Here is a 14505-nt window from a genome sequence, read left to right as displayed (position 1 = left end):
ATTTTACAAGAAAAAGAGATACCAGATCTGAAAGCCTAGAAATTCCAATCAGTGTTTTTCTACCTCAGGTAGAGATAATCACAGAAGGATGCAACCTCTCAGTTTTAGCCAGAATAGCCCTCCTCTGTCAAAACTCTAGCAGGATGTCATAGAAGGAGCAGAGTAGTCAGGGCCTCAGATTCTAGTTCTAGGTCAGCCGCCAGCCAGCTGTGTCCCTGGGGGAGGCCACTTAGTCACTCAGCGTCTTGGGTTTCTCATCCCTTGAATGAGCGGGGTGGGTTAGGTGATCTGGGAAGAGCTTCCAGCCCTACCACCTGAAGTTTCTGTGACTCTCGGAAATAAGCCAATTTTCTCAAAATTACATCTTTTGGTGCTTGCTGTTGTACAACTACTCTGGATTTATGGGGGCAGAATTAGAACTGAGACTTGCAGTCAAAAGCAGACGACTGAATCCATGAACCTAGGATGTGGGCTGAGGGGTACAGGGTCATGCGGAGGGGTCAAGAGAATGAAGGCCGGCTGTATACCAAAGACAGAGAGAGCGTAAGAGGGGTGGGCCTGGGGGGTTCAGAATGGAGGCCAATGAACGGATGACAGGCTGGGTTTCCTGGGAGAGGTCCTCCTGATTGGATTGTTCCTACTGCTGTGTCACAAAGGGGGCAGCCTTGCTTCTCCAGAGTCACCCAAGGCCCTGTTGGAAGATTATGGTGGTGCAACCAGAGGGGCTGAAATGTAGAGTGGAGGAATCCAGTGCAGAGGTAACTATCTGAAAGCTCTGTCCAGGGACGTGTAGGAACAGGATTGATCGCCAGTGGGCATCCTGGGATCTTGGAGAGCATGAAATTAGAGGACACCTGCTGCCTGGGCACATGGGCAGATGTGTCTCATGGGTATACCTGCCAAGGGGGCACAAGTCCTGCGGCAGGTTCCAGACACCCGGCAGGGTACTCTAGGCTGGCGCTTGGGGTGAAGGGGGCATCTGTAAGTTTAGATGATCTGAACTGGGCCATCACTAGAGCTGTGAGAGGGACCAGTGTGCTGACTGGACCTCCCCAAATGAGGACTTCTCTGGCGGTCCAGTGGTTAAGACTCTGCACGTCCACTGCAGGGGGCACAGGTTCGATCCCTGGTCGGGGAACTGAGATCCCGCATGCTGCATGGTGTGGCCAAACAAACAAACAAAAACAAAACAAAACAAAAAACAAGGGGAGGAAGGGAGACTGAGCCCTGATTTGATCATGTGGCGGCACTGGGCCATGCAGTGCGAGGGAGAGATTGTATAGGAACGGGAACTGGGAACCCTAGGAAGCCCACTAGGAATGTCAGAGCTGGAGTTAAAGGCTTGAAGCCGGGTCAGTGCCCACTTCCTCTGCTATGCCGCAGGCTGGGCACATGCCACCTGCTTCTTCCCTTGCTCTTAAGAGATGGTGCCTCTTCTCCGCCCATCCTCACCGCCTACCGTGAGCTCCCTGCGTGTATCTGCCACATTCTGCTTCGTTTGGAGGCTGAGCCCATTCATCTGGGAAGGGGATTGCAGCAGCAGCTCTGTGTCTCCAGAAAGTACCTCTGGCCTCCCAGCTCCCAGTCATGCCTGGCGCTTCTCATTTCCATTGCACATGCCTATGGTTCGCTATTTGTTTCACCCTTAGGTCTTTGCAGGTCTTATTGATTTCCAGTTTTTCTTCCTCACATTAAACATTTGTGTTTTCTGGTCTATTTCCCTCCAACACATTAACTCGCCAGCCATCGATGTTACTTCCTGCCCAAGCTGTCTGCCCTCCTGGTTCCTTTTGTGCATAATGATTCAGTTCTCGCCAGCATTCCCATGTCCCCAGTGAGCGCTATCTGTGAGTTTCATAAAAGCACTGTTTCCTGTGAGATCATTAATGAAGGATCTATACCAGGTCAGAATGAGCTCCCACAGCACCCTCCAGGGCCCCCCTCATCCCTCGCTGTTGCCTTTTCTCAGTCCCCCTTTGTTTGGGTTTGTTTTCCACACCAGCTGTACCATCATTTCCAAAGTGTTAGGAGGAAGATTTCAGAAGATTGTGTGTTAAACAATTAGCTAAAACTACCAGATACATGACAGACGACATCTTCATCCTCTTTGCTGTTAGTTTATGATTCTATCAAAATCAGTCACACTGACCCGTGAATTATCCTCTTACCTGTTCGCATTTCTTAAAACCAGCATTGACTTTCTCATGGTGCTCGGAACGGAGTTAATTTAAAACTATGATAATGAGACACTCAGCCTTGTCAACCTGGTCTGAAAATTAGTGGCAGATCTGGCTTTTCCTTCCAGCGTCCTGGGCCTCTCAGCTTCACATGTTTGAAAAGTAACCCCAGATGGTTGAATGTTCTCTGACCGTAACCCTCAGTAATGCTGGCAAAGTAGGGCTTTAAAAATCTTGGTCAACAGGCTTGACGTCTGCTGGGAGCATTTGGACGTCTCTTCTGGTCTGTGGTAGCCGTACTTCTCCAGGAGTGGAGAGAACCTCAGTGCATGTCAGCTAAACTGGCTAGTCATTGTCTAGCCCTGTTGCCGTACTATTTAGATGGGAGGCCAGCAGCCCCAGAAATTCCAGCCCAGAAGGTCCCCCTCAGAGTCCTGGTCCTTAGACACCCCTTAGCATCAGAGAGAGACTTTGGTCTTATCACCTCTCCTTTGCCTTTGCCCTGCCCGCCCTTCCACTGGCTTTTCCTCCTCCACGGTCTCCACTTGCCACGCACAAGGCTGGTGATCTGACAGAAGCACATAGTTGGTGATTTCATGCATTTTCCTTCTAGGACCAAATGCATTTAAAAAGGAGATGCCACGGCTTCCCGGGTGGCTCAGTGGTTGAGAGTCTGCCTGCTAATGCAGGGGATACGGGTTCGAGCCCTGGTCTCGGAAGATCCCACATGCCGCGGAGCAACTAGGCCCGTGCGCCACAACTACTGAGCCTGCGTGTCTGGAGCCTGTGCTCCGCAACGGGAGAGGCTGTGACAATGAGAGGCCCACAAAAAAAGGAGATGCCAGGGAGAAGGCCAGGCCTGATGTTAAGGACGGATTCCCAACCATAGGTGGGATTTAGGCACCGGTGAGGGAGATGTTGGTGCCCAGGGCCCTTCCTGGATCCTCAGCACTAATGCATCTTACTTAGGCCACAAGTGGGAGCACATTGCCCCTGAGGGCAGCGTCTCTTGGTCACCTTCCTAACAAAGCCAGATGCGAGGTGTGATGAGCGCCATGGCCATTTGTCTTCCCCTCCTGCATCCTTTCTCATATCCTGTTCTTTCATGAGGAAGCCCCCCTCTTCCTCTCCCACCTACTGGGTCTGCATCCACATGTGAGGGCATTTCCCACAGGTCAAGGAAGAGACCGTCCTTTCCTTCATGGGGAGACCAGGCCAGGCTTCTCTGGGGGCTTGAATCAGGCTGCTGTAGACTCTGCCTCCTAGGCTGAAGAGAACTTTCGGGGGTGTTCCAGGCGCTTTTTCTTGGCCCAGACCTCTTGGTGGGGCTCAATGACACCAAGGACAGATTAGTTTAGCCCATGAAACCAACCCAGTGACACCACTGGTTGAGGAGACCCACCAAGAAGGAGCTGGCTTCAGACATTGGCTAAGGGGGCCTGGGATGTTTTACCTCGAGGGTTTGCTTATCAGATGCTCACTTTTTGCAAAGTCCTTTTGTAAAGAAATACATTCAGCATTTGCTAGAGTGTTTTGGGCCAGGAACGTTTAAGCTTTACTAGTAGAGCTGGCCATCTGTTTGGTCTTTTTAAAAATCTTTTGGCTCCGCGGCATGTGGGATGTTAATTCCCCGAGCAGGGATGGAACCCGCGCCCCCTGCATTGGAAGTGAGGAGTCTTAACCACTGGGCCACCCGGGAAGCCCCTGTTTGGTCTTTATGACAGCTTACCGACCACTTTCTTAGCGTCTCACAGCACCACCAGGAACAGGGCAGAGCAGCTACATGGGGGTTCATTTTAGAGGTGACATTCAGAGAAGTTAAGCGACTTTCACAAGAGCAGTCAAAGATGGGACTTTTAAGCCCAAAGCTACTGGGAATTTAAGACCTCTAGTCTCATTGGATTATAGGTTCAAGATGGCAGTGTGGACCACCAGCATGCTTGTGTGCAGAGGACGGCTTCCTTTAGGGACTGTGTAGATGGACATGGGGAAAACCCCATGATGTAACAGCTCTGCAGTTTAAAAACGTGAATTGAAATGTGGATACGGCTTTCCTAAATAGACTAAACATATTAAGGTAAACAATATCACCACTTTTGAGGGCCCAAAATAGTATAATGTTAACAGTTTTGTGTAGTTCAATCTGATATCTCCTCCTTACCTTTCAGTGCACTTTGGTTGATTAGTGCATTGCTAAGGACTCATCACACCACCAGTGTATGTGAACTGTGTTATTCTAACTTCCAGGACTAGGGATGTCAAAAAAAGTAAGGGACGGGTCACTGTGCTCAGATAATTACAATTTATTCATCTGGGGACAAGATGGGACAAGACGTATGAGAATCACTGCAAAGGAATGATATCAACACACATGCAAAATAAAATATCTGGGCATTATGAAGAGCTAGAATGAGCCTGCAGTCTGGAGTCAGATATCCTGGTTTTAAACCCTTGCTGGCTATGTGATCTTTGGTGGAACCATGGTAGCTCTTTTCAGTAAGATATTACTTATGACTGTGGAAATCCGTTAGCATATCATCACATAATAGTCATTCAGTGTTACTTCCTTTTCCTTGCTCTATACAATCGAAGGAAATGCTAAGCAACTTCTCTTCTGAATTCACAGTAACCATTCTTGCATGTCTGTAGCTCTCTATAAACAAAGAAGATGTCACATATTCTCCTTTTATTTTTGAACTCTACAACAAAGCGTCTGAAATAAATAGGGCAGATGTTAGTAAAACTGCTGTGGATGGTTGCACAGGTTGTGCACTGCAACACCAGTTGTGAATGGCACCCTCTAGAGCTGGGCATTGTATAGCCTGCACGAACATAGGGGGTGGCTCTGAATCATGCTAGCATCCACATTTTCTAGATATGGAAACTGAGGCAGAGAAATTAAGTGATTTTGTAAAGGCTATGCACTCATACAGCACAGACCCAGGACCCTTTTCAGTGTTACGATGTCCAGTCCCCTGTTCCCCATACTGTGGTGCCAGAATTAATGCTTGCTGCACGTCAACCTCCCTCACTTACCCCAAGAAATAATGGTTGCTATGCACTGATTTTCAAATTGATTGGAAGTTCCCTGAGAACAGACGCCAAGTTAATGTTAGTTGATTCATTGACATAAATGTGATTTGGTGCATGAATGTTTAGAGTGGGAATAGATTAGGGTGAGAAGTTTTCACAAGGCCAAGAAAGAGGTTTCCTTGGAGGACTAATAAGTCCAGCTAGGTCTGATTGGAATCAGGGAAATATGGGAAAGAAAGAATTTGTCTTGCCTCAATCCCTTCCCAAAGTTTAAGCACGATTCTTGATATATCTGAAATCGTGTATATTTAGTATTTCCCCTTAGATGGTCTCATTTTCAGAAAAAGAAAAGATGCTGCTCTACGTTAGCTTCATCTAAATCCTATCCACAGGATTGTGGGTTTGATAAAATAGGTATATTTTCCCAATACCCATTAAAATAAATATATGACTATTAAAATGTTTACAGTATTTAAGTGTTTTATCTAAGAAACTAGGCCATGAGGCAGTGCTGGACTTGGCCACCTTCTGGGTCCTGTCTGGGGATAAGAGGAAGGATAGAAGGACTTTCATAAGAGGAGCGTTTGGTCTCTTGGTTAAGGAGGTAAAGGAGACCTATCAGTCCATCAGTATTTTCTGGATTAGGTGCGTGGGCACGGAACAGAGACAGCACAGGACTTGCTTGGAAGGTGTTGGTCATTTAAGGGAGGGGACACGATGTCAGCTAGGTTGATAAAAGAGGACTGCTGGGGCCATAGTGATGCCAGTTTGTAAACATGGATCCCTTCGACCAGAGGAAGTTAGACAAGAGGATATTAGAGATAATGCTACTGACCTTTCATTATACAGAAGTGGAAACCAAGGTCAGAGGGTTAGAGGATGTAACCGAGGTCACCCAATGGCATGCGTAAGGACAAGGGCCCAAATACCCAAATTGTCTCTATAGCTAGGGATCCGCCACCCACATGTTAAGTTTTTATTTAGTGCCTTTATGTTGAGGGGATAGTTGAAAGTCCCTTGGGTACCCAGTTCAGGATATGGATATAAAATAAAGGCAGCTGACTGAGTAGGGTGATTTAAAGGCCATCAAGGATACTATGAACAGGTATAAAGCACCAGAGGTTTCTCTTTGGTTGTTCACCTGGATCAGGGAGACTATCTTTCTGATAGAAATCAATCATAAAAAAGAAATGAGAGGGCTTCCCTGGTGGCGCAGTGGTTGAGAGTCCGCCTGCCAATATAGGGGATGCGGGTTCGTGCCCCAGTCCGCGAAGATCCCACATGCCGCCGAGCGGCTGGGCCCGTGAGCCATGACCGCTGAGCCTGCACGTCCTGAGCCTGTGCTCCGCAACGGGAGAGGCCAGAACAGTGAGAGGTCCGTGTACCGCCAAAAAAAAAAAAAAAAAAAAAAAGAAATGAGAGAGTTGGGGAAATCTGAATCAGTATTTGTTGATATTAAGGAATCATTGTTAAATTTTAAAGGGAAGATAATGGTATTGTGGTTTTGTTAAAAAAATACGCATTGATGTATTTATGGATAAAACAGCACAGTGGGGCTTCCCTGGTGGCGCGGTGGTTGGGAGTCCGCCTGCCGATGCAGGGGACACGGGTTCGTGCCCTGGTCCGGGAAGATCCCACATGCCGCGGAGCGGCTGGGCCCGTGAGCCATGGTCGCTGAGCCTGCGCGTCCGGAGCCCGTGCTCCACAACGGGAGAGGCCGCAGCGGTGAGAGGCCCCCCTATGGCAAAAAACAAACAAAAAATAATAATAATAAAAAAAACAGCACAGTGTCTATACTTTGCTTTGAAATAACCCAGCGGCAGGGGAATGGTTCTGGAATTGGATGAAGGTATAGATGAAGCAGGTGTGGCCTTGATTTGATAACTGCCGAAGCTGGGTACATGGAAATTTATTAGACTATCATCTCTCTTTTTGTGTATGTTTGAAATTTTCCATAATAGAAAGTCCCCAAGTAGTGAAAGTCCTTTGCTTAATTCTTGGAGATTTCCTACATGTGTGCTTCACATATATAAGTTCAGGGAGCCAGAACTGGATTTGTGACTTACTGAGTGAACTGGTGCTGGTTATTTAACTTCTCTGAGTTTTAGTTTCTCCATCTGTAAAATGGGAATAATAACACCTTATTAAATCAGTGTTGTGAAGATTAAATGAATTCAGTAGCGCAAAACTTCTTCCCTTTCTTTCTCTTGATGGGTATACCCATCATGGATTAAAACTACATTTTCCATAGTAACATCTTCAAGAGCAGGATATTACTGCGGAGACGGATTCCTGTAGTGCTTCATCCTTGGAGGATGAAGAGGACCTCTCAAGATTTACTCCTTATTGACCTTGGCTAATCTTCCCAGTCTGGGATCAAAGCACCTTAAATGTATAAGGAAACGGTCTGGGCTCTTCACAATGGGGTTCATTCTGATCACAGGTTCAGCCACAAGAGCCATTGTGCTTCTCCCATTGAGAAGGATGATAACCACGGAGGCTGGATTTATTTAAAATGAATAAGGTTCTGATTGCAGAATGTCCCTGCGCCTTTGCTCTCTGGAAGACTAAGCACAACCTTACAAAGTTAATGACGTGCTTATTGGAAAGTTAATAGCATAGAATCATGCCTTCTATTTATCTAGCTCTTTGGGTCTTAAAGAATTCTAACCAACTTTATACGCTGTACAAATTATGTATCTCTATATGCCTATATATATAATGTGAATAACCTGACTTGTTTTCTATCTTCTCTATCTGTACAATTTTGAAAATAACCTAAGAAACGAGAAATTAATATTTGGAGAGCCTTGCAGTGCACTTGGATGAAATGCTTTTGGTGTATTTAGAAGCAGCTCTCATGATCTTATTTTTATTTAAATTCATGGCTGCAATTGTTACCTCTTCTCCAGGATGCATCCCACTTGTTCACTGCTTTTTGAATTCATCTCAGAATTCCTCCATTAGTGAAATCTCCTTTTCTTGGTAACAATACCTTACATTTACATTTCTTACATTTCTGTGGCACCTGGCAGTTTTAAAAACACTTTTGCATTCATTATCTCATTTAATCCTCACAACGGTGTTGTGAACTAAGCAGGGCACGTGTTATTATTTCCATTTGACAGGTACAGTTTGCTGACTTTCAGTGTTGGAAGGTGGTGCCTTTAAGGTCACAGAGTCTGACTCTCTTTCGTACTAGTGAAAATCTGGGTCTCAGAGAGGGTGAGAGCTCTCTAGTTCCACGCTGCCCATCAGCAACAGAACCGGGATGAGCATCTGTGTGACCCCAGTCTTGACCCCTTGGCCTTCAGCCCTGGTGTAACCCTCACCTGAGCAAACTGCATTCTACCTGGCTCAGAGCAGTTCTGACCACCGGAAGCCAGAATCACCGGAGGGAGCTGGTTAGAAATACAGATGGATGAGTGAATGAGTGAATGAGTCTTATAAGTAAAGGCTCCAAAATGTGCATTTAAAACGCACTCAGCTTATCTTCTATATTGAGGAGTGTGGCAGTGGTTTGTTGGGTTTAAGCTCTGTGGCTCCGATCCTCTTTTTATGTGGTGGTTTCGAGGTGCGTGGCCACCATCATGAATTCCTCTGTATGCATTCCCTGGTATCCTTTGATGTCTTCACTGCCACACGTTGAACTCCCATTGCTCAGTGATATGTCTGTGATGGTGCCCTTCCTTTCCAGAATTATCAGCTGGACTCTGATTTAAGCCTAGCACCATGTTGGCTGGTGTTAAAGGGGCTGTGGCACTTACCAGTAGCACTGCCATTTGGGACAATGTGAGTGGCTGTTGGGTGATGCCAATTGTGGATACACATCTGCAGCTCCGGTGGCTGGAGAACAGTGTTTATTCTTCCTCTAGGGTGACAGAAGTGTGCGAGAACCCGTGCTTAGTGCTTTCACACATTACCTCTTTTATCCTAAAATATTTCTATGAGGCAAGGCAGTAGGTGCAGTTACCCCAATTTGAAAGCGTGGTAACTAAAGCTCACATAATTTGTCCATGTTCTTGTAACTAATCAAATAATGGGGCGAGGACTCAAACAGTTGGTTGATTCCAATATCAATGCCTTTATCCTCCATGATATATTCTTTTTTTTTTTTTTTTTTTTGCGGTACATGGGCCTCTCACTGTTGTGGCCTCTCCCGTTGCGGAGCACAGGCTCTGGACGCGCAGGCTCAGCGGCCATGGCTCACGGGCCCAGCCGCTCTGCGGCATGTGGGATCTTCCCGGACCGGGGCACGAACCCACGTCCCCTGCATCGGCAGGCGGACTCTCAACCACTGTGCCACCAGGGAAGCCCCATGATATATTCTTGATTCTCATTATTCATGGATTCCATATTTGTGAATCTGCCTAAATTTTTTTCACTAAAATTAGTTTGCAGCCCCAAAATCAATACTTGTCTCACTTTCATGATTATTCATAGACATGCACAGAATGATGAAAAATTTGAGTTACCTGATGCACACATTTCCAGTTGGAGGTGCCTTCTTGTTTCAGCTCTCAGACTGTAAAAGTGTCCGTTTCACAGTTTATTTAGTGTCACTGTTTTCACACTCTTGTGCTTTTTGTTGGTGTTTCTCTGTCTAAAATGGCCCTCAAGCATAGCGCTGCAGTGCTGTCTAGTCGTCTTAAGCACCAGAAAGCAGTGATGTGATATGCCTTACAGAGAAAACACCTGCTAGGTAAGCTTCCTTCCCGCATGAGTCACAGTGCTGTTGACCGCAAGTTCAATGTAATGAATCAAAAGTACATTTAAAATAAGGTGTCTTTCAACAGCAGACAAAGTTATTTATTGATTGGATGAGGAAAATGTGACCAGAGGCTAGCAGGAACCTAACGCCGTGCGTCTCTTTGGAGCAATGGTACAGTAGTCGCGAATTGTGTGTTCGCGGGACTTTATAGAACCGCGAATAAGGAGGACCGATGTCATTTCCTCGCGAGGAACCCAAGAGACCAAGGGCAAAAGCGCCCTCTGTGGCCAGTCCAGACCTCCAGACTGGGTTTCTTGTGGGGTCTCCCGGCCTCTCATGTGGTCAGCCAGCCTCGGGTGCGTCAGCTCCTTCGCTAACTCTGGGCTTCCCTGTTCTCTCCCGCAGAGGGGTACAGCCGAGCTCTTCCTGAGGCTCCACAACTTGTACCCCACCCCGCGCTGGGCCAGGCAGGACCTCCCTGCCCAGGCTGAGCCGCCGGGCGGTCAGCCAGCACTCCTACCTGCCGAACCGCTTCCCCTCCGTGCCCCTGGACCCCATGGAAAGCCCCACCTCCCAGGTGGACCTGGAGCTGGACTACAACCCTCCCCGCGTGCAGCTCAGCGACGAGACGTTCGTCTTCCAGGACGGGCGGTGGGTGAGTGAGAACTGTCGCCTGCAGTCCCCCTACTTCTCCCCGTCCTCGTCCTTCCACCACAAGCTGCACCACAAGCGGCTGGCCAAGGAGTGCCTGCGGCAGGAGGAGAACAAGTCCCTGCACGCGGAGAACCAGTCCCTGCGCGTGGAGAACCAGTCCCTGCGCACGGAGAACCAGTCCCTGCGCGCCGAGAACCAGTCCTTGCGCGCGGAGAACCAGTTCTTGCGCGCGGAAAACCGCACGCTCCGCGAGGAAAGCAAGATCCTGCAGGTCCTATGGGAGGTGCACCAGGCCGCGCTGCGCCGTGAGGACGGCCGGGCCTCCTCGCCACTGCTGCACAAGGACAACGCCTCGTCCCTGGAGGCGGCGAAGAAGGACCCGGACCTGCAGGTGCACGGCGGCCGGGAGAGCAGCACCCTGCAGCTCCTCCGGGAGGAGAACCGGGCCCTGCAGCAGCTGCTGGAGCAGAGAAAGGCCTACTGGGCCCAGCCGGACGAGAAGGCGGCCTCGACCGAGATCAAACCGGTCCCCTCGCCCCATGAGGCGCCCCACGGGCTGCTGCCGGACCAGGGCGTGGGCCTCTCCTCCCCCTTCGAGGAGCCCAAGGGCCCCCAGGCCCCGCAGGAGGACTCCAAGACGCTCCGGACCCTGCACGAGATGCTCAGCAACCTGTCGGGGCAGCCCAGGGAGGAGGTGGGCAAGGCGGGCCCGGGCCTGCCCGACGGCGGCCAGTCCCTGGAGCTGCTGCGGGAGATGAGCCAGGCGCTGCAGGCGCTGCAGAAGGAGAACCAGACCCTGCAGGCCCTCCGCGAGGAGAACCGGCTCCTGCAGGAGGAGAACCGGGCGCTGCACGTGCTGCGCGAGGAGCACCGCATTTTCCAGGAGAGCAAGGCGCTGTGGGAGAACAACAAGCTGAAGCTCCAGCAGAAGCTGGTCATCGACACGGTGACCGAGGTCACCGCCCGGATGGAGCTGCTCATCGAGGAGCTGTACGCCTTCATCCCGACCAAGAACAAAGACCCCAAGAAGCCCAGCAGGGTCTGAGGCTCCCCGTCCGAGCCGCACCGAAGCCCAGAGCTGGGCCACCAAACGGCATCGCCCGCCTTCCCGTGGTCGCTTCGCCCGCCTCCACCAGCTGGTGCCCGTGCAAGAGCAGAACGAGTGGCCTGGTCAACTCAGAGAAGCAATAAAGATGTGAGAAGGCGAGGGCCGCTAATCGCGCGTGCTGCTCTGCTTTCTTTCTCGTTTTTCTTTCTTTTGAGCACTTGCGGGCTCACGGCAAAATGGAGCAGAAAGTACAGAGATGTACCACATACCCTCTACCCCACACACCAACCCGCAGCCTCCCCGCTATCAACATCATCCGCCAGAGGGCGCACTTGTTACAACTGATGAACCTGCACTGACACATCATTATCACCCAAAGCCACGGTTCACATTAGGGTTCACTCTGGGTGGGCTCATTCTATGGGATGGAACAGAGTATATACAGAGTATATTCACGGCCCTAGAACTCCTTTGTGCTCTGCCTGTTCATCCTTCCCTGCCTCCCACCCCCGGCAACCACTGATCTTTTTACTCTCCCCATGGTTTTGCCTTTTCTAGAGTGTCATATGGTTGGAATCATACAGTAGGCAGGCTTTTCAGCAGCAGGCGTTTCAGTCTCCTCCATGTCTTTTCATGGCTTGATAGCTCGTTTCTTTTTAATGCTGAATGCTGTTCCCTTGTCTGAATTTACTGCAGTGTGTTTATCCATTCACCTACCGAAGGACTTCTCGGCTGCTTCCAAGTTTTGGCAGTTACGAATCTGGCTTCCTTTTCTTCTTTTTCCTCTTGTCTCTTCCTTACCTCAGCCTTCATTATCATCTGCTTTTCATTTCCTCCCTTTTTCCTTCCTTGTTTTCCTCCCCTTTCTCCTGTCCTCCTTGCTCTCTCATCATCTGATGAGGTCATAGTGTGGAGGAGAGGATGCGGGAGTAGAGCCCACTCAAGGCCAGGACTTTTCACCTGGGCTGCTGGCGACACTGGGCTGGAAAGCTCTGTCTAGGGCTGTCCCGTGTGTTGTAGGATGTTTAGTAGAATCCCTGGCCTTTGCACTAGATGCCAGGAACAGCCACCTGGCCCCCAGCTGTGACAAGCAAGTGTTTCCAGGCTTTGTCAAATGGCCCCCGGGGGTGGGAGGTTAAACCCCTGCCCCACTCCCAACACTGCTCTCAGAGAATCTTCCTGGAAACAACAGCCCTTGAAATGCTCTGAGAAAGTGAAGGTTTCCACGAGGGGAAGACAATCCTTTCGGGCAGATTCATGATCACACTCCAGCTTAAAGGGTCTGAGAGGTCCTGCGATGAAGAAAACCGCTTATCTTCGGTGAACCCAGAATTGGCCAATTTTATCTGATCTTGAAATCTCTTTAAGTTTTTTCTTTGAAATCTCTGTTTATGTGACTCTGCTGATCACCCAGTTTGGGAAGGGGTGCCCTGTGCACTCCCGATGCCTAGACTTGCCTTCCTGTCCAGTAGAGGCTCAAGACTGGGTGTCCTGGGCCCCAATTCCCATTTCAAAGGCGGACATACTTTAGAACCAAGAGGTTGAAAGGTAACCTCAGGGGACTGCAGGAGGGAGGTGGACAGAGGTTCCCCAAAGTTCGCTGTGGAGTAGAGTCACCTCATGGTCTTTGAAAAATACTGATGCCTGGACTCCACCCCCAGACGTTCTGACTTATGTGGTCTTGGGTAGGACTGGACATCGGGAGGGTTAAAAGCTCTCTAGGTGGTTCCAATATGCAGCACAGCTGAGGAATCACCATGGTAAGGTGAGCTAAGACACCTGATTCTCAGTAGAATGTCCCATTCTCTAGTCATGGGTATAAGTGAGTAGGTGCATGTGAGGGAAAAGAGTTTACTCACTTTGCTGATGGAAAACTAATTGTGACGGATGTGAGCTTGAGACTGGAAGGTCCTTACTCCTAACCCATCGTTCACGCTGGCTCGATTTCTGAGCTGTGAGCAAATTCCAGAAGGTGAGCCAGAGGCAGCAGCCCACACCTGCAGAGCTCTTCGCCCATCACTTTTCACTTGATGTGACCCCTGTGACCCTCGGCACCTGCACGGTAGGCATTTATTGTTCCTCACAGGGCTCTGACGCTACCATGCCACGTGATTTGCCAGAGGCTATAGCCAGCTAGGAAGAGCCGAACTGGGGCTTCAGCACAGACCTAATGGTGGTGGATCTCAGACTCCTATTAGATCACACTGCCAAGTAAACCTGGGCTCCAGAAAATGAAGTTTAACAATGGTGTTGGTGCCTGTTTTCCAGATTGAGGAACTCGAGTCTTATCCAGAATAGCATCAGAAATTCCAAATGAGGGAGAACAGAGTATTTCCTCTCTCCAGGCAGTGACAACATATCTAATCGTACACAAGGGTGGAAGGTGACTCATGGGCATGCAGAGGCCACGTCATTTATTCCCCTGTTGCCACCAAAATCTGATAAACAGGAAGTTGTTGCTCATGGGCCTCTGGCCCTTTGCAGTTTTTCCCTTCTGAACTTGGTAAATGCATCAACTGGTCCCTGGTGCCAAAGAGGTTGGGGACCACTGCCATACTTCGTTTAAGTCAATGTACTAACCCCAGGGTGTAGGGCTTTTTTCATTTTCGTTTCTTGATGAAACCAAATAGATTTCTGTGATGCTAGACAACTGGAAGGCACGCTGTCACCGTGTTTGTGTTACGAATATTTAACTTGGAGTAAGCTATCTAACAGCAGTCGGAGGGTTTCTTGCAAGCTGAGGGAGCTTGGAGGACTTAATACTATTTAACACTGTGAACTTTCTCTGTCACGCAGGATCTAAATGGGTGAAAAATTAGCAAGACCAACCATAAAATGTTATTTTTATGGAGTGGGGGAGCTTTACTTCAAAACAGTGTTTC

The 14505-nt window shown here is 49.1% G+C and overlaps 1 protein-coding gene across 1 annotated transcript; it reads left to right on the top strand.

Annotated features, from left to right (window-relative positions):
• Positions 1 to 704: 704 nt before the first annotated feature.
• On the top strand, positions 705 to 11791 carry CBY2 (chibby family member 2). Its single transcript, XM_073794888.1, is given in 3 exon segments — positions 705 to 758; positions 10327 to 10392; positions 10394 to 11791. Coding segments are annotated over 3 exon segments (1347 nt in total). The 3' UTR covers positions 11621 to 11791.
• The last annotated feature ends 2714 nt before the right edge of the window (positions 11792 to 14505 follow it).

Source organism: Tursiops truncatus, chromosome 18 (genome assembly GCF_011762595.2).
Source record: "Tursiops truncatus isolate mTurTru1 chromosome 18, mTurTru1.mat.Y, whole genome shotgun sequence".
Lineage (NCBI taxonomy): Eukaryota > Metazoa > Chordata > Mammalia > Artiodactyla > Delphinidae > Tursiops > Tursiops truncatus.
Note: the sequence above shows the minus strand (reverse complement) of the source record. Positions and strands in the feature narration are given on the sequence as shown.